The sequence below is a fragment of the Vigna angularis genome, chromosome 9 (genome assembly GCF_016808095.1).
Source record: "Vigna angularis cultivar LongXiaoDou No.4 chromosome 9, ASM1680809v1, whole genome shotgun sequence".
NCBI lineage: Eukaryota > Viridiplantae > Streptophyta > Magnoliopsida > Fabales > Fabaceae > Vigna > Vigna angularis.
In genome coordinates, this window is record NC_068978.1 from 2,881,275 (window position 1) to 2,904,632 (window position 23,358).

The window sequence follows — 23,358 nt, forward strand, 5'->3', positions numbered from 1 at the left end:
TTTGTTCTAACAATATCTAACCTACATCATTTTAAAACTCCAACACTCCTTGACTCAATTTTTTTTGCCAACCTTTCTAATTTTTAAAATCAAACATATTTTTCAAATATGCAATTTCTCATCTTGAACGTAAATAATGTGAGAAACACCAGCACCAGCAGTATAGTTTCACTTCTAATAAATGAAAGCTAGCAACTAATTACCAAACCAAGAAACATACACACCAAAATAAGTTGACTGGACCATCTTTTTGGATAAAATCTAGTGACATCATATCATCCTTGTCTACTATACACACAATTCCAAAAAGGGGTGCAGAAGCAGCTCTATGTTCACATAATTAAATGGAACTAGCTTTGAACTTTTGGTGCCTAATAGCTAGAGCTTGATCATGGGTTCATCAGGCTTGCCTTTCTCATGTAGGGGCAGATGTTAGAAGTGATTTTTGTTTTCCTCCTTAGCTGGAGATAGATCAGTTGATAGAAAAATTTACAAGACAATAACAGCTACTGTTATCACCGCTGCAGTTGTGAAAACTAGAGCCTGCAATACCAATAAAAATGTACTAAAAACAAGATTTTTTTTTTTTAAATACTACAAGATAATTAAGATTTGACAGAGCAAACGAAACAATAGAAAATACGGATAACCTGTAAAGTAGAAATTTTGACAGTTGAAATGTTAAGGCATACTCATTTTTAAGCACAGGACTTACAGCAATTGCAGAAGCAGCAAGCCCAGCCCGCTCTCTCGGATCCTTGTGATAGTAATTTCCAAAGTAGAGAATTGTAGCGTAATACCACATTAATGGACAAACAAATCCTAGCAGAAGACTGACAAGAAAAGGAGAGGGGAGGAGAAGATGCAACCATCAAACTATGCAAGCAGAAGAAAGTGAGAAAGAGTAAATATGTACAGTATTACTCACGAGAACCATCCAATTCCACACCCAAAACATGGTAGTGGCTTATCAAATTTTCCCAGTAGAGGGTTCTCTGCATCCCCGATTGGAGCATACTTGTCTTTTCTTTGTTCAGCTGTATCCATCTAGAGCCCTGTGTATATTAAACTCAGGTTCAGTTTACTTTTTCTCACACAATAATCCATATAGTTCTCTTAACGAAAAGGCATTAGAATCATAATCCATATAGTAAATGGGAATAGATTTAGATAAAAGAGAAACAAGAAAAGGAAAAAAAATGATAAGTAGATGTCAACTGTCCAAGTCCCTGATCATTACCAAAACAAACAAAAGACATATTTGTTGGGAAACAGCGGTACTTGTTCCCTCCTCTGTGAACCCCAAAATGGGCACTATGCGGAAGCGTAAAAAATAAAAGCGTAGGAAAAGAGAAAAATTAACACTGGAAATTTTAACGTGGAAAATCCTCTCGGAAAAAACCACGGGACCTAGTCCAGAAAAATATCTCCACTATAAAAGTAGGATTACAGTGTTTCTCTCACTCTCTGAGGATCTCTCAATAAATCTCACCCTCTCGGATGGTATACAAAATTCTCTGTATCACACACTCACAAAATAGACTCTCTCTATTTTTCTCTCACACAATTGTGGCTTCACTTCTCTCTCACGTTTCCTTCTTCTCCTATGGTTTCTCACTCAAAAAATTTGAGTGGCTTCTCTGTTGGTATGTATTGCACGCTGCTTTGCTTCTCAATTTATGAAGCAAAGAAGTGCAAGAGTCCAAAAATGAAGGTTGTGGCTTGGAGCATTTTACGGAAGATTAGCAATGAGTGAGTGGTGCTTTTGGTTGGTGGCAGACAAAGCTTTCCACCATTTTTGTTTTATTCCAACAAAACTCCCCCATAAAACAAAAAATGGGGCTTCCATCCCGTCTTCGTATCTTGACTTAGTTGGAAGGTACCACGACACCAGCACCTTGACAACAATCTTCAACCTTCTTGGTTGGTACTGATTTAGTCATCATGTCAGACCAATTCAAGTCTGTATGGATTTTCTCTATCTTCAATTTCTTCTCATCCAGCGCTTCTCGTATCCAGTGATACCGCACGTCGATATGCTTCGAGCGTGAATGGAACATGGGGTTCTTGGTCAGATGGATGGTACTTTGATTATCACAGTTCACCACATAATCGTCTTGATTATGTCCTAATTCACTTAGGAAATTCTTCATCCATAGCATCTCTTTAGAGGCTTCAGTCACCGCTACATACTCTGCTTCAGCAGTAGACAATGTCACACATTTTTGTAGCTTTGACTGCCAAGAAACAGCTCCCCCTGCAAAAGTAATCAGATAACCTGATGTTGACTTCCTTGAATCGACATCTCCAGCCATGTCTGAGTCTGAATATCCGATTAGCTTTAGATTTCCATTGCCAAAACACAAGCTTCTTTTGGCAGATCCTCTTAGATACCTCAGTATCCACTTAACAGCTTCCCAATGCTCCTTTCCTGGATTTGACAGGAATCTGCTCACAACTCCTACAGCATAGCCAATATCTGGCCTTGTACAAACCATTGCATACATAAGGCTACCCACGGCAGAAGAGTAGGGTACCTTGTTCATTTCTTCCTTTTCTTCTTCATTCTTTGGACATTGAGACTTACTGAGTTTGAAATGTCCAGCAATTGGAACACGAGCAGATTTGGCATTGTGCATGTTGAACCTTTTGAGAATCTTCTCAATGTAATCTTCTTGAGATACCCATAGCATTCTTCTAGAACGATCTCTAGAGATTTTCATTCCAAGTATCTTCTTTACTGCACCCAGGTCTTTCATGGCAAAAGACTTGCTCAATGCCTTCTTGAGAGCAGCTATTTTAATTTTGTCCTTCCCTACAATCAACATATCATCAACATACAAGAGAAGTATGATGGACTCACCATTTTCATAATGCTTCACAAACACGCAATGATCTGCGGAGGTCTTCTTGAAATTATGTTGGATCATGAAGGAATCGAATTTCTTGTACCATTGTCTTGGAGCTTGCTTCAGACCATAGAGGCTTTTCTTCAGACGACACACCAAGTGTTCTTTGCCTGGTTCTTCAAAACCCTCTGGTTGCTTCATGTAAATTTCTTCTTCTAGGTCTCCATGTAAGAATGCTGTTTTGACGTCCAGTTGTTCAATCTCCAGGTCTAGTGTTGCTGCTAGACCGAGAATTGCTCTAATGGATGTCATCTTCACCACTGGTGAGAATATTTCATCAAAGTCTATTCCTTTCTTCTGGTTGCACCCCTTCACGACAATTCGTGCTTTGTACCTTGGGCTTGGGTTGTTCTCTTCATTCTTGAGCTTGAACACCCATTTGTTCTGCAATGCTCTTCTTTCTTTTGGTAATTCTACCAAATCATAAGTTTCATTTTCCTTTAAGGATTGCATCTCTTCTTCCATGGCTTGCAACCATTTGCCTTTGTCTTTCGTCTCCATTGCTTCTACAAAGCTTTGAGGTTCACCTTCATCAGTAAAATTAACATATTCATCTGAAAAATACCTTCTTGACGGTTGCTTCTGCCTTGTTGATCGCCTCAATTGGGGTTCTTGCGGAGCATCCTCAATTGGTTGATCTTCTTCCGTCAGATTAGGTTGATCTGTTTCTTCAGCCATTTCATCAAGTTGTAACTCTGGTTCGGCTTGATGAGTCTCTCCCCCTAAGTTGTTCATCACAATAGGGCTTTGATCACTTATCAGCTTAAGTGTTGGTTTCTCCACTTTCTTGATGTCTTGGATTGTCTGGTCTTCAAAGAACACCACATCTCTGCTTCGAACAATCTTTCTGTTTGCAGGATCCCATAATCTGAAACCAAATTCATCTCTTGGAGAACCAAGGTATATGCACTCTTTCGCTTTAGCATCGAGCTTTGCTCTTTCATCTTTCGGAATGTGAACTGATGCCTTACATCCGAAGACTTTCAAGTTGCGATATGAGGCCTTTTTACCGGACCATACTTCTTCTGGTATCTTACCGTTTAATGGTCTTGAAGGTGATAAGTTGATCAATTGAGTTGCTGTTAGCACTGCCTCCCCCCAGAATGTCTTGGGAAGTTTTGCGTGAGACAACATGCTTCTGACCTTCTCGGCAATCGTTCTGTTGAATCTTTCAGCTACACCGTTCATCTGAGGTGTCTTGGGAGGTACTTTCTCATGTTTGATCCCATGAGTCTTGCAATAGTGCTCGAACGGACCTCTATACTCTCCACCATTATCACTTCTCAGACATTTCAACTTTCTACCAGTTTCACGTTCAACTGATGCGTGAAACTCCTTGAAGATTCGTAGAACTTCATCTTTTCTCTTCAATGGATAGACCCACAATTTTCTAGAGTGGTCATCAATGAAGGTAACAAAATATTGAGCTCCACCAAGGGACTTTTCAGATGTTGAACAGACATCTGAATACACAAGATCCAAAATATGCTCTCTTCTACTTCTATTATCAGATTTATGGAAAGATACTCTGTGCTGCTTACCTGCTAGGCAGTCTTCACATAATTCAAGTGGTTGTCCTTTTATACTTTGGAGATGATCTTTTGCGAGGATCTCTAATCCCTTCTCGCTCATGTGGCCCAGTCTTTTATGCCACAACTCCTTACTTTCTTCTTGAGCAACATTCGTCTCTCCTTTGTATATTTTTCCTTGCATGCAGTACAAGGAGCCTTCCTTCTTGCCTCGAGCAACAATCATGCTTCCTCGGCTAAGTTTCCATTTTCCATCGCTGAACTGGTTGTTCATTCCAGCATCATCTAGCTTACCGACTGAGATAAGGTTTAGACGTATCTCTGGTACATGTCTTACCTCCTTCAGCACAAGTTTGTTTCCATTTTCTGTCGTCAAAGTCACTTCTCCTATGCCCACAATTTTGCTTGTGACATGATTTCCCATCTTCACTGTTCCAAAATCTCCTTTTTGATAGGATGAGAAGAATTCCTCATGAGGAGTAACATGGAAAGATGCTCCGGTATCTACTATCCAAGTGCAATCATCAAAAGCAATATTTAGATAGTTTACCTTAGTGATAAGGAACACATTCTCATCATTTGATACCACCGCTGTTGTAGTCTTTTCCTCCAACTTCTTTTTGGGATCTACCACATCAGGGTGTACAGTTCCATTCTTCTGATCTCTTTTCAGGAATCTACATTCTTGCTTCTTGTGACCATCTTTTCCACAATAAAAGCATGTCAGACCTTTGGAACGAGACTTGAATCTTCCTCGTGACTTTTCACGTTTTCCTTTGCTTCTGTTTTCACTCCTTCCTCTATTCTCAACAACATTGGCTTCTGAGTGACTACTCGATCCCCTTTCTTTCCTTCTGGATTCTTCATTCAGTAAACTATCTGTGATGTTATCCAGACTGAGCTTTCCATCTGGTGCTGAGTTACTGAGAGTGACCACCAACGTGTCCCAACTCTCCGGTAGAGAACTAAGGAGTAGAAGAGCTTGTAGCTCGTCATCAATCTTCATATCCGCCTTCATTAATTGATTCACAATACCTTTGAAGGTGTTGAGGTGCTCGATCATATTCTGGTCGTCAGTGTACTCCAACTTTACGAGTCGTCTGACTAGGTGAGCTTTGTTCCTGGGAGTCTTCTTTTGAATCATTGATTCAAGCTTTGTCCATAACTCATACGCATTGGTATAAGTCGATACATGCTCAAAGAGACTTCTGTCGATGTATTTCCGAATCATAGCCACTGTTTTACGATTCAGAATCTCCCAGTCTTTTACGGCCTTCCCTTCTGGAATTTCCGGATTTGTGATCGGTTCATACAAATCCTTGCAGTATAGATGGTCTTCCATCATCGGCTTCCAGTACGAGTAATTATCCGCAGTTAACTTGAACATGTCTCCTTCCATCTTGAATTTCACAGGATTCTGACTTTTTCGAACCGGTAGCTCTGATACCACTGTTGGGAAACAGCGGTACTTGTTCCCTCCTCTGTGAACCCCAAAATGGGCACTATGCGGAAGCGTAAAAAATAAAAGCGTAGGAAAAGAGAAAAATTAACACTGGAAATTTTAACGTGGAAAATCCTCTCGGAAAAAACCACGGGACCTAGTCCAGAAAAATATCTCCACTATAAAAGTAGGATTACAGTGTTTCTCTCACTCTCTGAGGATCTCTCAATAAATCTCACCCTCTCGAATGGTATACAAAATTCTCTGTATCACACACTCACAAAATAGACTCTCTCTATTTTTCTCTCACACAATTGTGGCTTCACTTCTCTCTCACGTTTCCTTCTTCTCCTATGGTTTCTCACTCAAAAAATTTGAGTGGCTTCTCTGTTGGTATGTATTGCACGCTGCTTTGCTTCTCAATTTATGAAGCAAAGAAGTGCAAGAGTCCAAAAATGAAGGTTGTGGCTTGGAGCATTTTACGGAAGATTAGCAATGAGTGAGTGGTGCTTTTGGTTGGTGGCAGACAAAGCTTTCCACCATTTTTGTTTTATTCCAACAATATTAACCAAGAGAAGCAACAGAACATAATGAAAAAGAGTTTCTACATCTTATTCCACGAAAAGAAAACCAACTACATTGAGATATTCATATATCTTTTAACTATGCATTGACAAAGAGGGAAAGGCTTTTGTTCTCATTTTAAAGTCTTTTCTGGGCATATCTAATGTTACCCTGTGTAACTTCATATCTGTTAACTGGTAACAGCTACTAATAGTACTTTTTGGTTTTAGACTTCCTTTGAGAACCAGAAAACCATCCTTTGGAAAAAAAAGCTATAAAAGACAAGCTTTTTCTCAAACGGTAGTTTTCAAGTTTGGCAGCTATTCAAGGCCAACACACAAGTGGCTAAAATGTTTTAGTTTATCATTCCTTCAGACAGACAACAAAACTCGTGAAGAGGTTATAGTGAATGAAAACATTTTACTGAAGAGCTTCAACGATTGAACATGTAATTTACTTACTTGCATTTTACAGAGATGAAGCAGAATAAGTACTAGTTTCAGTGACATCATGGGTCTTTTACTAAAAGGTTATTATCTCTCTATCAATTGGCAAGATGTAGGTTTAAAATTGGACGACAATAGTGAGCTAAACCCCACTTTCTACAAAAATGATCTCTAAACTGTACATAGTTTAACACGAATCAGTCAAATTCAAAAGACCGTTTCCAGTTCAATGATTGACATGGGATTTGCATACTCTAATTCACTACATGTAAGAAGACAAGCGCAGAAATGTTTTGGGCAAAATTGATTTAAAGTACATATATTGCTTAAACAGTTCGGTGTCGAAGAATCCAGAAATGCATAATAATAGTTTTTGAGGCATCAATACAAGAACCACAGTTAACCAACAGCTTCTTAGGCATTTTAGATAAAGTATGTTGACACTAAATACTAATGATGATAGTAATATAACCCTCAGCAAACTGGGCATTTTATATAGTAATATAACCCTCGGCAAACTAGACATTGCACTTTTCTTTTCACGCGATAATTCTAAACAAAATGATATGGAATTCCACCATTTCACTAGAAATATCCTCGGACACAAGCTGGCCTCCTTATAAAGAACTCTCAAATCTCAACCCCGAATTTCACATAACTGGAGAGGATAGTTTCCTACCAAATTTTTTCAGTCCTAAATTACAATCAGTTTCAGCATCTAAGAGATAGACAATCCACATACTGAGGATAGTTGGTTCATGATAAAGAAGACAGTTTAGCTGAGAAAAACGGGATGATCAAAATCAAATTTAGATATTATAGATGAACTGAAGCTACCTATGAACAATGAAAAAATCTATTATTTTTCAACATCAGAACACATCTAATTCATCTATACAGTGGGTAAAAAAAAATTACACGCCAGAAAGGGAATTATCAGTCGATACTTCAATTTACACACAGCATAACCAAGCATGCAGAAACACCCAATTATAAATGCTAATATAGTTTAACTTTGCATTGCTTTCTCATGAAAGTTAGAGGATCCATCACCTAAAAGGAAAAGTAAGAAAACACTCACGTCAGCCAATCCCCTGTCACTAATTGCATTTCAAGCTATTCCCCCAAAATTACCAAAATCATCAAACACAAGTCAAGTATAATTATGCAGAAACTTCAGAATCAATGTAAGAATAATGAGCATAGAAGCTTACCAAAATCAGTACTACCTTAGAAGGAAAGTTGTTAGCTTGCTTAAACAACATAAATAGAAATATAAAAAATAATAACAATGACAATGATTTGCCCCAAAAGCCTGCAATATAACAACAATTTTAAAAACTTCTACAAAAAAAAAAATCAACTTATTTAAAAATAGCAAAGACCCATATTCCATTAACGGAGTTCCTTCAAACCCATCTTTTAATTTTCCATCCCCTCCTCCCCAGTAAGAAATTTTTTTAACAAAAAATGTATAAAAATTAAAAATTCACCTTCGAAATTCAAGCAGAGGAAAATGAAAAAGAGAAGCGCTTCTGGGGAAGAAACAGGAAGCGCTTCTGTTCTACATGGCGGCGTTGTTCATTTGTTGGGAAGTAAGTGGATAGTACAAAGCGAAAATCTAGCTTTTTTCTTCTTCAGTTGCAGTGACAAAACAAATACACTATCTTGTACAATTGGGTTTGGGATCATGCAATACGACGTCGCGCTGATTTTACTTTTCTAAGAAAATATAACTTAATTTAGTTGTAGATAATCGGGTTAATAGTCTATTGAAGGTTGTTAATATTAGCAAAATATTTAAAATTTGTTTGAGTAGTAGTTAATGTAACATTCCAAAAAAAAAATTCACCCTAAAAACAAATAAATTTTTCAAAACTTAAATGTTGTAATAATACATAACATCCCGAGCATAAACTAAAATCTATACATCAGTCTTAAGCTCAAACGCAACAGCAAAGATAACCTTGAATCCTTCTAATTCGATCTTCCATCTCTTCCTCCATTTGCACAGGATTACGTGACAATCCTTCAACTGCTCCCGTATAACATCACACATTATACGATCATCGCATTCACATGCACAAACAAGCAAAGTAAGTAAGGGTGAGCTAACATGAAACACATCATTTATAAAACATGCATAGTTATTTCAATACAAATATCATATAATAATTAAGTCCGACATCCTCAAACCAACGTACCACAATTCCTGTTGGACACTCATTCCAAAGTACCTAATAATCAACCCAATACACAATAAACTCTCATCCGGATGATACGTTGATGAGCAAATCAACGGAAGGTGCCCCACTTGTGATTTCATTCTTAGTCTCCTCAATATGTCCACAATCAACCACAGATCAAGACATCCTACTACAGTACCCTCAACCTCAATACATACCCAGATATCATAACATTACTGAATCAAACGATAAAACAACGAACTTATATTACATCGGATACTGTTTACACGAACATTAAGATTGATCACTTAAGCTAGAAACTAAGCATCAAACGCTATTATACCGAATACCATTAGGTCGAATACCAAAAGATCAAACGCTAATTAAGATCAAGTACATAGACTTCACGTTAAGACAGTGTACTCTACTAAAACAATTACTATTATTTCGAACACTATTCGAACGATTGCTCAAAGATCAAATCTCGCACACCACAGATTAAGTACCATTCGGACGAACACTTAATTGATCACTTTACTGAATTTAATTCTATCTGAGAGTAACCTCATCGAGACCGGATGTTCCCTACGTACAACCACTAACTATTAATGATCCTTACCCGAGACAGGCATCATCCGACCCGAGCACTACCTATGAATGATCACTTCCTGAATCATGTATCATCACGACTAATCACTATTTATCAATCGATCGATACTTCAACGACTATCAAAGCCGGTCACTCCCTATAAATGATTACAACCTCAGAGCAACATCACCAATAAAGATCATTCCCTGAGAACCATCGCTACGAGACAGAATACTATAATAAGGAACGCTTGAGTCTGGGTTAAACGCCTAGAGTACTCTGCTGAACACCTCAGTACTGACCAAACGTAATCAAACTAAACCTCAGGTTACCAAATTAAGATCGGACGCTAGCTACCTCAGATCCACTAACATCAAGATCAACTGCTATCTAATAACGCTCGCTACCTGAAAATAAATAACACCAAGACCGAACGTCACTAGTAAGAACGCTCGTTACTACCTATAGACCCAACAAGTTTTACTCCCCGTCTCTCTCGAAGAAGTATTCCAAATCCAACTTTATCTACACTACCATCTCTCTCGTATCCGTACGACCATCACGGTTAGAAACCACAGCCACAACATGCAAGATGAATAACCAGAATTATCACACTATAAACCCACTACAAATACTATAACAATTCCCATGATAAATCGACTCACATGACACTGCAGACTAGTCTTTCATAAACTGATGTCGTTTACTTGTAATTCGTCGTCATAACCTGCTCTCAATAACAGGCGACCCGAGCCGTCATCCATCGCGACTTCAGACCTATCTCCCCGACTCCTCAAGGACTAACGAGTAAAAACATCGATACTACACGTAACGATGCACTATACTCAACACGAGCCGAATTCATTGGGCGAGACATTCACCTCCTCGCGCAGAAGAAGGTGACACTCGAATCTCCGTCTCACGCGTGAGACTAGCAAAATGCTAAAAAGACCGACGAAGTTACAAGTAAATAACATAGTGTATGTATCACCTTCAACAGAATAAACGTGCTCAATCACGAAGTCATACATATTCTCAATAATATGTATAACTAAACCAATAGAATAAACGTGCTCAATCACGAAGTCATACATATTCTCAATAATATGTATAACTAAACCAATAGAATAAACGTGCTCAATCACGAAGTCATACATATTCTCAATAATATGTATAACTAAACCAATATTGGATCAAGGAAATAACCAACAATTCTCAATAATTGTTTCAAAATACACCCACGGATTTATGCATTATTGCCGAACGCTATTTCCAACTCTGATGCTGTCTGAACGAACGTTCAGGAATCAATCCTCATCATAGGCCGAACGCTCTCAAACCAAGGCCGAACGCTCACAAACCAAGGCCGAACGCTCACAACACCAAGGACGAACGCTCACAACACCAAGGACGAACGCTCACAACACCAAGGACGAACGTTCACAACACCAAGGACGAACGCTCACAACACCAAGGACGAACGCTCACAACACCAAGGACGAACGCTCACAACACCAAGGACGAACGCTCACAACACCAGGACGAACGCTCACAACACCAAGGACGAACGCTCACAACACCAAGGACGAACGCTCACAACACCAAGGACGAACGCTCACAACACCCAGGGACGAACGCTCACAACACCAAGGACGAACGCTCACAACACCAAGGACGAACGCTCACAACACCAAAGACGAACGCTCACAACACCAAGGACGAACGCTCACAACACCAAGGACGAACGCTCATAAAAGTACTGTTTAAATACGATTTGAACGAGTGTCCCATATATTATGACGAACGAATGCGGACGTTCGTTCAGAACCGAACGCTCACCACTGAGCAATTTGGACGAACGTCCAATTTCACTAGAATTGGACGAACGTTAGGCCGACCACTATTTGGTCGAGCACTGTTGGGACGAACGTCCAATTTTGACTCACCAAAATTGGACGAACGCGCATTCTGCAGAATTTTGCAGAATCGCGTCAGATATCCAGAAACCCCAAATTCAACCCCTTCTTCCCAGATTTTACCCAGATTTGCAGCAAACACTAATATCTCAAAAATTAAGGAAATAAATCAAGCTCCCCTTACCTCTTGAAGACTTCCTTGCAAGCTTTGGGATCTATCTCCTCCTAGACATGCAACTCTATATCTCCTAGCAAATTCATCAGCTCTCCACTTTCTCTTCCGATCTTGCTGGAAGAACTCCACCCTCACCAGATGCCCAACCCAGATCTACCTCTCAGCCCTTCTGAAGTTGGTACAGTTTCCATGGGTGCTCTTCGGACGGCTGGAAATGGAAGGAAGGAAGGTTTCCTCCCTTGGCTGTTCTCTTTCTCTTTCTTTCTCACATGCCCACAAAAATGAAATCCCTCCCTTGCTAAGCTTCCCCGTAAATGCACCTCCAATAATTGCTTCCAATAATGAAAAAGGTGGGTAACCACCATGTCCCCATCATGTCCCAAAATTACGGGTCTTACAGTTAATATTTTGAGTAAATAATTTATTCAACATCATAAATATTTCTATATTTATTAATAAGGATATTATTTTGGATACCATTAATTTTAGTTTATAAATAATATCTAACTTAGTTAATAGAAGATTAGTTATTTTTATTTCTAAATTAATTGTTATTTATTGATTTTCTTATAGTACATTAATATTAATATTAAGTTTTTAAAATTCTTAAATATATATTTAATATTAATATTAAATATATATTAATTTCACCAATCATTATCAACTATAAACAAACATTATTAAAATTATATTTTTAATTTACAAATAAGATATATTAATATTATTTTACTAAAATAACTATATATCTACATCTTAATAAAATAAATATATAAATTTTATAAAACATAAACAGTACTTTTTTATTAAATTTTTAGCTATTTATCACATTAAATAATCTAATAAATAAGACTAATGTTATATTTTTTTCTATGATTTTTTATTTTAACTCGAAATTTTATATTTTCAAATGATTTGATGAAAAACTTAACCAAAAAAGTCAATTTAGTCTTTTAAAAAATAATAAGAATGCTAATAAATTAAAAATTCAAATCATGGTTCAAGATACTAAATCAGAAAACAGTGTCTTATTCTCATATGAAGAAAAGGCCAGCAAATAAAAGAAAGTGATTTGACAAAAATCATAAAATAAATTATTTCGCCATCATCTTCAACTTGTATGATTGCAGAATCAATTATTTTATTGCGATTTTTAATCAACTGGAGTATGTATTGAAATCTATTCATAATCTAACATATATAATATAATTTGGTGATGGTTCGCTATTTTATAAAATTAAAATTTCAACTGAAAAGAACAAATACACTTATAATTGTAATTCAGAAAAAAAAACAATGAATTTCACAATTTTAAAAATAAAACATAAATTAAGAATGATAATTGATAAGTGTAGTTAATTGAAAGGTAAAACAGTTAAAAATTAAACGTTTTAAAAGAGATAAAAGTTGGTTTTGTTGGTAAAAACTAAGGATATAGGAGTAAATTATAATTAACTCGTTAAATTACATCAATTATTTAAAAATTTGTACAATGGACTTCAACCATAAGAGATATAGAATACTATGCTTTAACAATTCTTTAATCAACAAAAGATATGATAAAAAATATGATGTCAATACTAATTAAAAATACTAAGAAATCAAAACATACACAAGATATAAGTTTGAGTTTATATCTATTTCTTAAGAATTATGAAGTGGTTGTGATTCTAATGGCTCATTTTATCTTGTATTAGGATATTGTATTTTCATCCTTATTTTTTTATAGGAGATATAAAATTAAAAAGTTAGTACTCTTGTTAAATTTTATCTCTAAGTTAACATTTTCGTCACATATAAAATTTATGCGTCATTTCTGTTTTTATAGGGGAAGTAAGTATATACATAAATACACAATTTTTTCATATTGTTTCAAACATTAATAAAATATTTTTCTTAAAAAATTAAACAAAATAAGAGTTTCAAATGAAAAGAAAGTAAATAGAAAATAAGCATGTTATGTTGACTAATATTAAACACTCACAATTAAAATAAAATTCTAAAGTAAAAAAACGATTAATTGTGTATCCTATACAATAAAATTGATATTTTCATTATTATATTATTTGAGAATAATCACAAAAATGGTTTATTTAGGTTATTAGTAAAGTAAAATTGTTTTAATAATTTCAAAATGATGAAGAGTATGGAAAGAAGAATGAGACAGTTATTTATATGTGTGAATAAAATGTAATTGCATTCATATCTTAGTTTAGACCATTTGCATACATAATTATATTAATTGAATGATTTCATCATGCATTATCTTTGTTTTTTATCATACATTTGGATTTTGTGTTTTTCTTGTAGATATGTGCTTCTAAGTGTTAAAATCACAACTTTGGAATAATTGATATCTAATATGTAGAGTTGAAACTAGAGAGTTTCACAACTTAGTTGTGAATTGTGGATTTTGCTTCAAAATGTAGAGTCTTGTGAAAGTTTCACAACCTGTGGATTTGTCTCGAGACAAATAAAATGCAAACCAGCAAGTTCAACAATTGAGTTGTGGTTTTTTTAACAACTTGTGAATTTACTTTAGGGGTGCGAAATTGAAATCAGAGAAGTGCACAAACATATTGTGAATTTTTCCATGAGCTCTAAAATTTTTCAGAACAGTTACTAACTTATATTACGTGGATTTAAATAGATTAAAAAAAATAGAAATTGAAGGACAGTTACTAGAAGGAAGTAACCACTCCCCTAAAAGGAGGAATTAGAGGAAAAGAGAGGAGACAACAATTCGAACGTGAGAATTAGGAGAAAAACGCAGATAAGAGAGTACATGAGGGATTCTACACTTCTTCTTCTTCCTTTAGTTTCTTTTGAATTTTACATTATGCAGAACTAATTTTACTTTTTGTTAGAGGATTGATGTAATACTTTGGATTATACTTTGGATCAATTTCTCAATTTCAACAACTCCAACATTATCAAGAGTTCATATAGTATCGAGAAACTCAACTTCTCCATAAAAAATTGTGGAACAACTCTTGCAAGAAGTTTTCACCATGCTTCGCTCTCATCATCAGTAATCTTGTGAGTTGTAGCCCCCTACACTTTTTACTTTCTATACATTGGGGACCATGTAAATATTTAAGCTTGGGTGTTCTTGTGCATGACATCTTACATCATTGTTACATGTGCATATTGCATCTCATGTTTAAATGGAAATGTATCATCTTAACTCTGAGCCTATATTTATACAATGACATTTTCTAAGCACACTGTGATTATATATTTCTGATTGCTTGTTGGGAAACTTCACACACTACACAATGAGACTTGACACTATGACACTTAAAGAAGATAATTTTTGAAATGTACAAAATAGAAAATATTTTTTGTTAGGTTTCTATGGTGACACTCACTGCACTTGGTTACTGGAGAATTGTTTGTAAAAAAAATGAAAAAGAAACAAATATTGAGTGAATAAATTGACACCCCTTTGAGACTATATGTTACTAGGGAAGAGACACTCCTTTGAGACTGAGTGTGGCAAGTAAAAAGAAAAAATTGAGTGGAAGATCCATGCTTAGTTGGCAGGTAAGTGTCTTTTGAGTGAGGAACCTAATAGAAAATCTTTTTCAAAAGAAACTAAAATGCCAAATATTATCTGCCTTAAGGTCTAATGTCATACCTCAACTAAGTAATTGCACTTAGGGACCCAATAAGTTAGTCATCATTCTAAAAACATTGTGAAGTGTGTGCTTGAGGAATATCATTGTTTGAACTGAACTTGAGATGAGAGGGTATATTTCCATTTAAATTCATTAATCATTCTGTGTGCATTATCAGTCTGTGTTAGTCGAATTCTCTTTGCTTGAGGACAAGCAAATGTCTAAGCTTGGGGTATTTTGATGAGTAAATAAGATGTAATTGCATTCATATCTTAGTTTAGGCCATTTGCATACATAATTGCATTAATTGAATGATTTAGTCATGCATTATCCTTGTTTCGGATCATACATTGGGATTTTGTGTTTTTATTGTAGATTGGTGATTCTAAGTGCCAAAATCACAATTTGGGAAGAATTGATGTCTAAGATTAAGAGATGAAACCAGAGAGTTCCACAACCGAGCTGTGGATAGTTCCACGACCCGTGGATTTTGCTCTAAAATGCAGATGCAAAACAGAGAGTTCCATAAGTGAGTTGTGGTTTTTACCACAACCTGTGGATTTATGTCAGGAAGTGCAGAATGTTGTGGATTTACGTTAAGAAGTGCATAATTGAAACCAGAGAAGAGCACAAGCAGATTCTGGATTTTTCCATGAGCTATGGAATTTGTTCAGAGTAGTTACTAACCTATTTTATGACGTGAATTTAAAGAGATTTAAATTAATTAGAAATTAAGGACAGTTACTTAGAGAGAGTAACCACTCTCTTAAAAAGAGGAATGAGGGGGATTAAATAGGGGAGAGAAATAGAATTGGGAAAAAAAAAGAAAGGAGAAACATACCAAAAGGAAAAACGTACCAAGGAGGAGAGGAACGTTCACGCCACGGCTTCAACACTTCTTCTTCTTCTTTTGGTTTGCTTTAGAATTTTACATGATGCAGAACTAAATTTTCTTTTGTTAGAGGATTGATGTAGTACTTTTGATTATAATTTCTGAACCTTTTCAATTAATGTTTTGTTAATTTTAATTGTCTTAGTGTTCTATTTATGTTCTAATGTCTATTCTATGAACAGTTTCACAATTGGGAAATTGGAGATTGTTTGCGATTATAAATAGAACAGATTAGATGTTGTCACATTTGGGAAATTGGGCCAACTAATTAGTTTGCAATTGAGATAATAATTGTTCTTCATGATTTTATTGAATTTTGTAACTGACCTAAGGGATTGGGGGTTAGAATTCAATAGATATGTTTGCCTGTCTAAGGAATTAGGGGTAAACAAGCTCTTAATAAACTGAAGTGGATAATTATGATTCACACATCAATTAGAAAGGGTAGGAATTTATATGAAAATGTATGAAATCAATTCTTTAACGTTATTCATACTATTTGAATTCCCATCACTTGTTTATGTTCATCATTTTACTTGATATTTTTTTGTTGCTCAAAATTACATAAATAACGATAACGGTAGCGGTAGCGGTAACAGTAACGATAATGGTAACGTTGACGATAACGATGACGGTGACGAAACGGTAACAATAATAATAGTAGGAAAATTAATCATCCTTTAAAAATGTTGTTTTAATTATTTATTAATTTTTGTTAATTCTAATATTTGAAAATAATTTTTTCTAAAAAATATCTTACTAGTAAATTTTCTTTTGTATCACTATTACCATTAAGGGTAATTTCGTAATTTTAATTATTTATTTGTTGAAATTTTTTTTATGTATCAAATAAGTCAAATCTTATATAATTTTTAATTTTAGATGCATTCTCAATCACTTCCAAATTCCTTCAAAAACAACACTTAATTTGTTCTCAAATCTCTTAAAATTTTCATTCACTCACTCTCCCTTAAATTTCACTCAAGTGAACTCACCCTAAACCATGTTTATAAAACAATAGTGTTTTTTATGCTTATGCCATAATATTGGCGAATATAGTTTGGCCTTAAGTAAATAATGTTGTAGTGTCTTCTGATATGAAATGTGTAGATTGGAAAAACTTGATTTGATTGGATGTAATGTCACGAACTAAAACTTTGATTCTTTAAAAATTGTTGCATGACCGTTTATCTATTGATTTGGTTGTTAAAAAAAGGAGTGATTTTATGCTTTATGTATTCTATTGTTATACAATTGTGGAATGGTTATAGAAAGTTTATGAGGATTTACAATTTCCTTCTTTGGATTTTATTATTAACTTTATGAAATCTCTTTGTAGTCTTTTGCTTAAAGTGATTATTGCAGTTATTTAGATAATTTGGAGGATGATAGTAGATTTCATAATCTAATTGCGTTTCCTTAGGAGTAATGGTTAGAAAGTAATATTATCTCTTATTTTTCAGTGTTCAAATTTTTCAATATTCAAACTAGGAAAGGTATGGTAATTTTGTTTATGCACGTAATATGACACGATTCATATGCTAATATGCCTAAGGTGGATATTGATGGTCCAACTAGGGGTTGTTCTAGTTTGACATGTGCTAGTATTTTTAGAGGAAGTCGAGGTGAATATGTGAGTAGTTTTTTAACTTTTTTAAATATAAAACTTATGATTACACAAAGTTTATGGGGGCTATTTGTGCTATGGAGCATGCTTGTAGGCAGGGTTTTCATAGGCTTTGGTTAGAAAATGATTTTTCTTTAGTATGTCATGTTTTTTTTTTATCTAGGAGTGGTTCCTTGGAGTCTTAGAGGAAAATGACATCGGTGCTTACATTTTTGTACATATATGTAGTTCAAAATTTTTCATGTTTTTCGTGAAGGAAATCATTTTGTTTATAAGTTAGCTAACTTAACTCTCATTCACATATAGAGAACAATATAAGTGGTTTAATTCTTTTTACCTACATGTATTTATTTAGATTTTTTTATATTAGGTATTTGTCTATGTTTCTTGAAGTATAATTTTTATATGAGTTTGACGTGGTTTCTAATGCTTTGTATTCTTTCATTTTATTTTTCTATTTTAATAAATTTTTCTATGATGAGAAATGATTGATGAACTTTAAAATTGATAATAATACCTAAGATAATCTTATTTAAAAAGTTTCAAACTAATAATTCTGTAATCTATAAAATTTAAAAGAATCTCTACAAATAAAATAAAATAAAACATTTATAAATATGTAGAAACATTCAAGTAAACTGGTGAAAGTGATAAAATAAAGAGTTGTGACTCTTTACACTAAAAAAAGGACATAACATACTCGTTTGACACTCTAAAATAATTTAACTATTTTTATATTATTTTTTAAATTTTGTAACAAGCATAAGTAGTAAAATAAAATGTTTTCGTCGCCATGATTATGTAACATTCCAATTTTGGCTACATGTTGATAACTTCAAACTAATATTTGTTTTTTAAATCTTATCTAAATTTATAAATAACATTGACAACCAACGTTAAAACTAAACTTAGGCACATTACATGTAGACACAAGGATTGCTAAAAATGGAACTCCAACTAATACTACAGTTCCCACCAGATCATGGTAGTTCGCTTTATAAAACAAGAAACTTTACGAGAACATAATAACCTCGTTCCTTGTGTCTCAAATAATCTAGTTTCTTCAATAATCCATTCCAACGCGAGACACCATTACCGATCATGTTTTCCAAAACTCCAACACCTGTTGTAATCGGAAGAGACAGCACCGTGATCGCAGTAAGCGGAGGTCGACATAGCAATGGTGCTGTCAAATGGGCTGTGGAACACCTCCTAAAGAAGAACTCCTCATGCATCCTTCTTCATGTTCGAACTAGGACCATGCTTAACCGTAGGTACCTTCTCCTTAGCCTTTTTAATTTTTCAACCTTAGAAAATATGCACTTTTCACATATAATTCTGATAGACAGAATTTTCTTTCTTTTTTGTTTTTATTCTTTACTTTAAACAAAGTCTAAAGGTAGGTTTCTTTTTATTGGAAGTCCCACGGAGATAAAACAAATTTAGAATATATAAGTGCATGCAAATCTCATTTTACAAACTGGTGTTAGTGTTATGGGTTAAATTAGACTTAAAGTCCACTTCTTAACATATTTATCATCAGTTATGTACAATGACTTTTGAAATTTGGTTTGTGCAGCTGATAATACTAATACTAATGATGCACCCAAAAGTGGTCGTCCACCAACTGAAGAAGAGTTGCACCAGTTCTTTCTTCCCTTTAGAGGATTTTGTGCCAGAAAAGGGGTGTGTGATGTGTATTTCAGTGTATCTTGTATCAACTTTTAAATTCTCATGTGTATCATATATAATTACTATTATGGATGTTGATCATTTCAGATATCAACAAAGGAATTGGTCTTGCACGACCTTGATGTTACAAGTGCACTCATTGCTTTCGTTGATGACAATTGTATCAGCACCCTAGTTGTTGGTGCTGCTACTTCTTCCTGGGGTTCTATTCTAAGGTAATTTATTCTCTCACATGAACATTCACATGCAAATATTAGCAATTTTTGTATTGAATTTTATGGTTTTTGTGTGGTTTATTACAGGAGATTTAATAAAGACGATGTGTCAGCCAGTTTAGCAAAATCCTTACCTGATACATGCAGTTTATATGTTATATCAAAAGGAAAAGTACAGCATATTCGACCTTCAGGTCATCATGCTCATCATCATCATCATCAACATGTTGAAGCCCCACCAGCTAAATCTATAAAAGATATAGTCAATTTCTTAGAAAGTGATCCATTGGAGCAGCCACACAAAGATCTCAACATTAACCAAATAGCTTTTGAAGATATAGAGAGGTATGCTTTCAGCCTTAAATCATAATTCAAGTTATTGGAAGCTTTATGACTTTATTACAGTATTGATTTGTTTATATGTTCTTGCTTGAATATACAGGAAACTAATCAAAGATGCAGTAAAACACCAATCTAATAATAAACTTTGGGAATATTTACGTGAAGAAACAGATTCACCAAAAGGTCCAATTGAGTACCCTCCATCACAAAATTCATCTGCAAATAATACTCCTGGAAATAGTGACAGCACGGGGCAATCACTTGGTCCTTCTTTGACAAATAGGTTAAATGAAAACCAAAAAATTGTTCTAAACGCACACCATTCTAGGACCAATTCACACCATTCTATTAGGAACATTTCACACCATTCTAGGACCAATTCACACCATTGTGGGAACAATTCTTACCATTGTGGGAACAATTCTTCTTTGAAAGATCAAGTAAGTGTTTTATTGTGTATAAAGTAGGAAAATATCAATTTTTTCACATGGTTTAGCATTTAAGAAAGTTAAAAAAATACATGATTTCACAATCATAATAAGAACCAAGTTTGCATGCACATGTATCCATTTCAAAACTAACACATGATATAAAGCTTGAGGCTAGATTAACTTAACCTATATGCTTTACTCCCTACTTTAATCATTTGAAAGTTTTTAAGCATAATTGGCAAAAATTACATATCTTTTTTAAATTGCAGGTAAACTTTGATATGCAGATGAGGAAATTGAAATTAGAACTACAAAAAACTGCAGAGATGTATGGTATGGCTTGCAAAGAAGCTGTTCTAGCTACACAAAAGGTAAATTCATGTTATGACTTTTTGTTTAATGCGACGACACATTATTACACTCTTTTTAACCGTATATGGTTCCAGTTATTGCCTATTAAACATGTTATTAACTATTGCTTTTGTCAATGTTAAAACACAACTACTTTTTGTATACAAATTATACACATGTAGTTTGAGATCATGTAATGAATTCTTGTCATCCAATGTTGTTTATAATAATAAAAAAAACTGTCCAATCAGGCAATGGAGATTGAAAAGTATAGACAAGAGAAGGAACGCGATATGGAGGAAGCAAAGCTTTCTCAATCCAAAATGACTATGGAGTCAACAGAAATGTCAAAACACCTGGTAAAAATGGAGTCTCAGAAGAGAAAGGAAGTTGAATTAAAAGCCAAAAATGATGAAGAAGAGACGATTAAAGCATTGCAGGAAGCTCTATATAACAATATTCCCTACAGAAGATATACAATTGAAGATATTGATGCTGCAACCAATAAATTCGATAATGCTTTAAAAATTGGTGAAGGTGGATATGGTCCTGTCTTTAAAGGACTTCTTGATCACACTACTGTTGCTATTAAGGCTATGAAACCGGATTTAGCCTATGCAGAAAAACAATTTCAACAGGAGGTAATAAAATTGTAGTTTTCTTTTTACAGCAATGTTTGCTTAAACCATGCCACAAGTATTTAACATGAACAATTTTCATGCAGGTCATGGTTTTAAGCACCATAAGACATCCAAACATGGTGCTTCTCTTAGGAGCATGTCCAGAATTTGGTTGTCTTGTGTACGAGTATATGGTAAATGGAAGCTTAGAAGATCGTCTGCTTAAAAGAGATAACAGTCCTCCAATCCCATGGAAAACGCGTTTCAAAATAGCATCTGAGATTGCCACTGGCCTTCTTTTTCTTCATCAGACAAAGCCAGAACCCCTGGTGCATCGTGACTTGAAACCAGCAAACATTCTTTTAGACAAAAACTATGTTAGCAAGATTAGTGATGTTGGTTTGGCACGACTAGTGCCTCCTATAGTGGCTGATCAAACCACACAATATCGTTTAACTGGTGCAGCTGGAACATTTTGTTATATCGATCCTGAGTATCAACAAACAGGATTGTTGGGTGTGAAATCAGACGTATATTCATTAGGAGTGGTGTTGCTACAAATCATTACAGGAAAATCTCCAATGGGGTTGTCACACTTGGTTGAGAAGGCTCTTCTGTCAAACACTTTAAGTGAGGTGCTTGATCCAAGTGTTACAAACTGGCCAATAGAAGCGACTTCATCATACGCTAAGTTGGCCTTAAAGTGTTGCGAGTTGAGAAAACGTGATAGACCAGACCTTGGTACTGTTGTCTTGCCAGAGTTAAATAGAATATCGAGGTTGTGGGACGATGAAAACATACATCCCCTCAGAAATTATCACATGGCTTGAGACCATCTTCATCCTACCCAATCTCCACGAGCAATCCAAGTATTGTTTTCTTGTAAATTTTTTATCATACATTATTAGAAGATTGGTAAAAGATAACAACCATGACTCAATGTTATTCAATAAAAATTTTGCATTCCTGATATTTTTTCAATGAACTACGTGCACGATATACTAGTTATTGAATTTTGATGTAATTATTGGATCTTTTAACTATATGGTCGTGTCAACGTGATGACTTTAATACAAAGAAGTCGTGTCAATAAAAACATGACTTTTCCATAATTAAATTGAAGCCATGCCATGTTAACACATTTTTTTTATGGAAGTTATGGCACATTGGTATAACTTATTTGTATTGAGGTCGTGGTACGTTTACATTACTTACCTTAAGTTGTAATTTTTTTAAAATTTAAACTAGATTGGTAATTTCAATGCTAAATTACTCTATATTAATAAAAAAGCCTCAATTATTATTGTTTATTAAACAATATATTTTATACTTTTTTATGTTATGGCTTGATACTTATTTTGGTCTTTGTATTCATTAGTTTTGTTTAAAATAGTCACCACTTTTTTTCGGCATTTAAAGTGGTCCATTTTTTTGTGAAAACTTTTCAATTTGATCATTTTTGTTGATGTTAAATCGCCAACGACTTAATGTCCATCTTAACCAATATTTCTATAAAATTTTAAAATACGTGATCCATCTTAACCAATATTTCTATAAAATTTTAAAATACGTGACAAGATAAGGCCGTCAATTACCATTAGTGTTAAATGTTAATTCTTAATTATTTCTAAATCTTAATTGGGTGCATTACAATTAAACCCTAATTAAATTTCCCAAAATGCTTGATTTCCTTTCAAGAACTGTAATCATTTTTTACTTCCCCACCTTTGGGTTCTTTCTCACGGACAAACCCTTATGCTGGTTCAAGTCCGTTTTGGCAAAGAGAGGAGGTGCTCTTCCTCATTTTTCGTGCTAA

The 23,358-nt window shown here is 34.7% G+C and overlaps 2 protein-coding genes across 4 annotated transcripts; one reads left to right on the plus strand and one right to left on the minus strand.

The window, feature by feature from the left end:
• Window positions 1-229: 229 nt before the first annotated feature.
• LOC108320198 (60S ribosomal protein L18a-like protein) lies at window positions 230-8,561 on the minus strand. Of its 3 annotated transcripts, none has more exons than XM_052868757.1 (5): window positions 8,383-8,561; window positions 8,119-8,204; window positions 929-1,055; window positions 716-833; window positions 230-543 (listed from the first exon to the last, which is right to left on the minus strand). In XM_052868757.1, exons 3-5 carry the CDS (start codon window positions 1,045-1,047, stop codon window positions 490-492), a joined length of 291 nt encoding a protein of 96 aa, XP_052724717.1. In that variant the 5' UTR covers window positions 1,048-1,055; window positions 8,119-8,204; window positions 8,383-8,561; the 3' UTR covers window positions 230-489. The 3 variants fall into 3 exon arrangements, with proteins under 3 accessions (XP_052724717.1, XP_017407046.1, XP_017407045.1); XM_017551557.2 differs by having other exon boundaries at window positions 8,104-8,204; window positions 8,383-8,560; XM_017551556.2 differs by lacking the exon at window positions 8,119-8,204 and having other exon boundaries at window positions 8,383-8,555.
• A 10,431-nt stretch (window positions 8,562-18,992) lies between these two features.
• Window positions 18,993-22,372, plus strand: LOC108320196 (U-box domain-containing protein 52). The gene is made up of 9 exons (XM_017551550.2): window positions 18,993-19,161; window positions 19,471-19,577; window positions 19,671-19,798; window positions 19,886-19,995; window positions 20,047-20,143; window positions 20,241-20,580; window positions 20,841-20,942; window positions 21,174-21,563; window positions 21,647-22,372. The coding sequence occupies exons 1-9, from the start codon at window positions 18,993-18,995 to the stop codon at window positions 22,370-22,372; spliced, it is 2,169 nt and encodes a 722-aa protein (XP_017407039.2).
• The last annotated feature ends 986 nt before the right edge of the window (window positions 22,373-23,358 follow it).

Bases quoted from the DNA above. Each gene is read 5' to 3' on its own strand.
- LOC108320196 (XM_017551550.2), top strand. From the start codon at position 18,993: ATGTTTTCCAAAACTCCAACACCTGTTGTAATCGGAAGAGACAGCACC. The intron at 19,996-20,046 runs ATCATGCTCATC...CACCAGCTAAAT, and splicing joins GCATATTCGACCTTCAGGTC to CTATAAAAGATATAGTCAAT. The intron at 21,564-21,646 runs GTAATAAAATTG...ATTTTCATGCAG, and splicing joins AAAAACAATTTCAACAGGAG to GTCATGGTTTTAAGCACCAT.
- LOC108320198 (XM_052868757.1), bottom strand. From the start codon at position 1,047: ATGGATACAGCTGAACAAAGAAAAGACAAGTATGCTCCAATCGGGGAT. The intron at 834-928 runs GTGAGTAATACT...TTTTCTTGTCAG, and splicing joins TGTGGAATTGGATGGTTCTC to TCTTCTGCTAGGATTTGTTT. The intron at 544-715 runs GTAAGTCCTGTG...TTGGTATTGCAG, and splicing joins TTGCTGCTTCTGCAATTGCT to GCTCTAGTTTTCACAACTGC.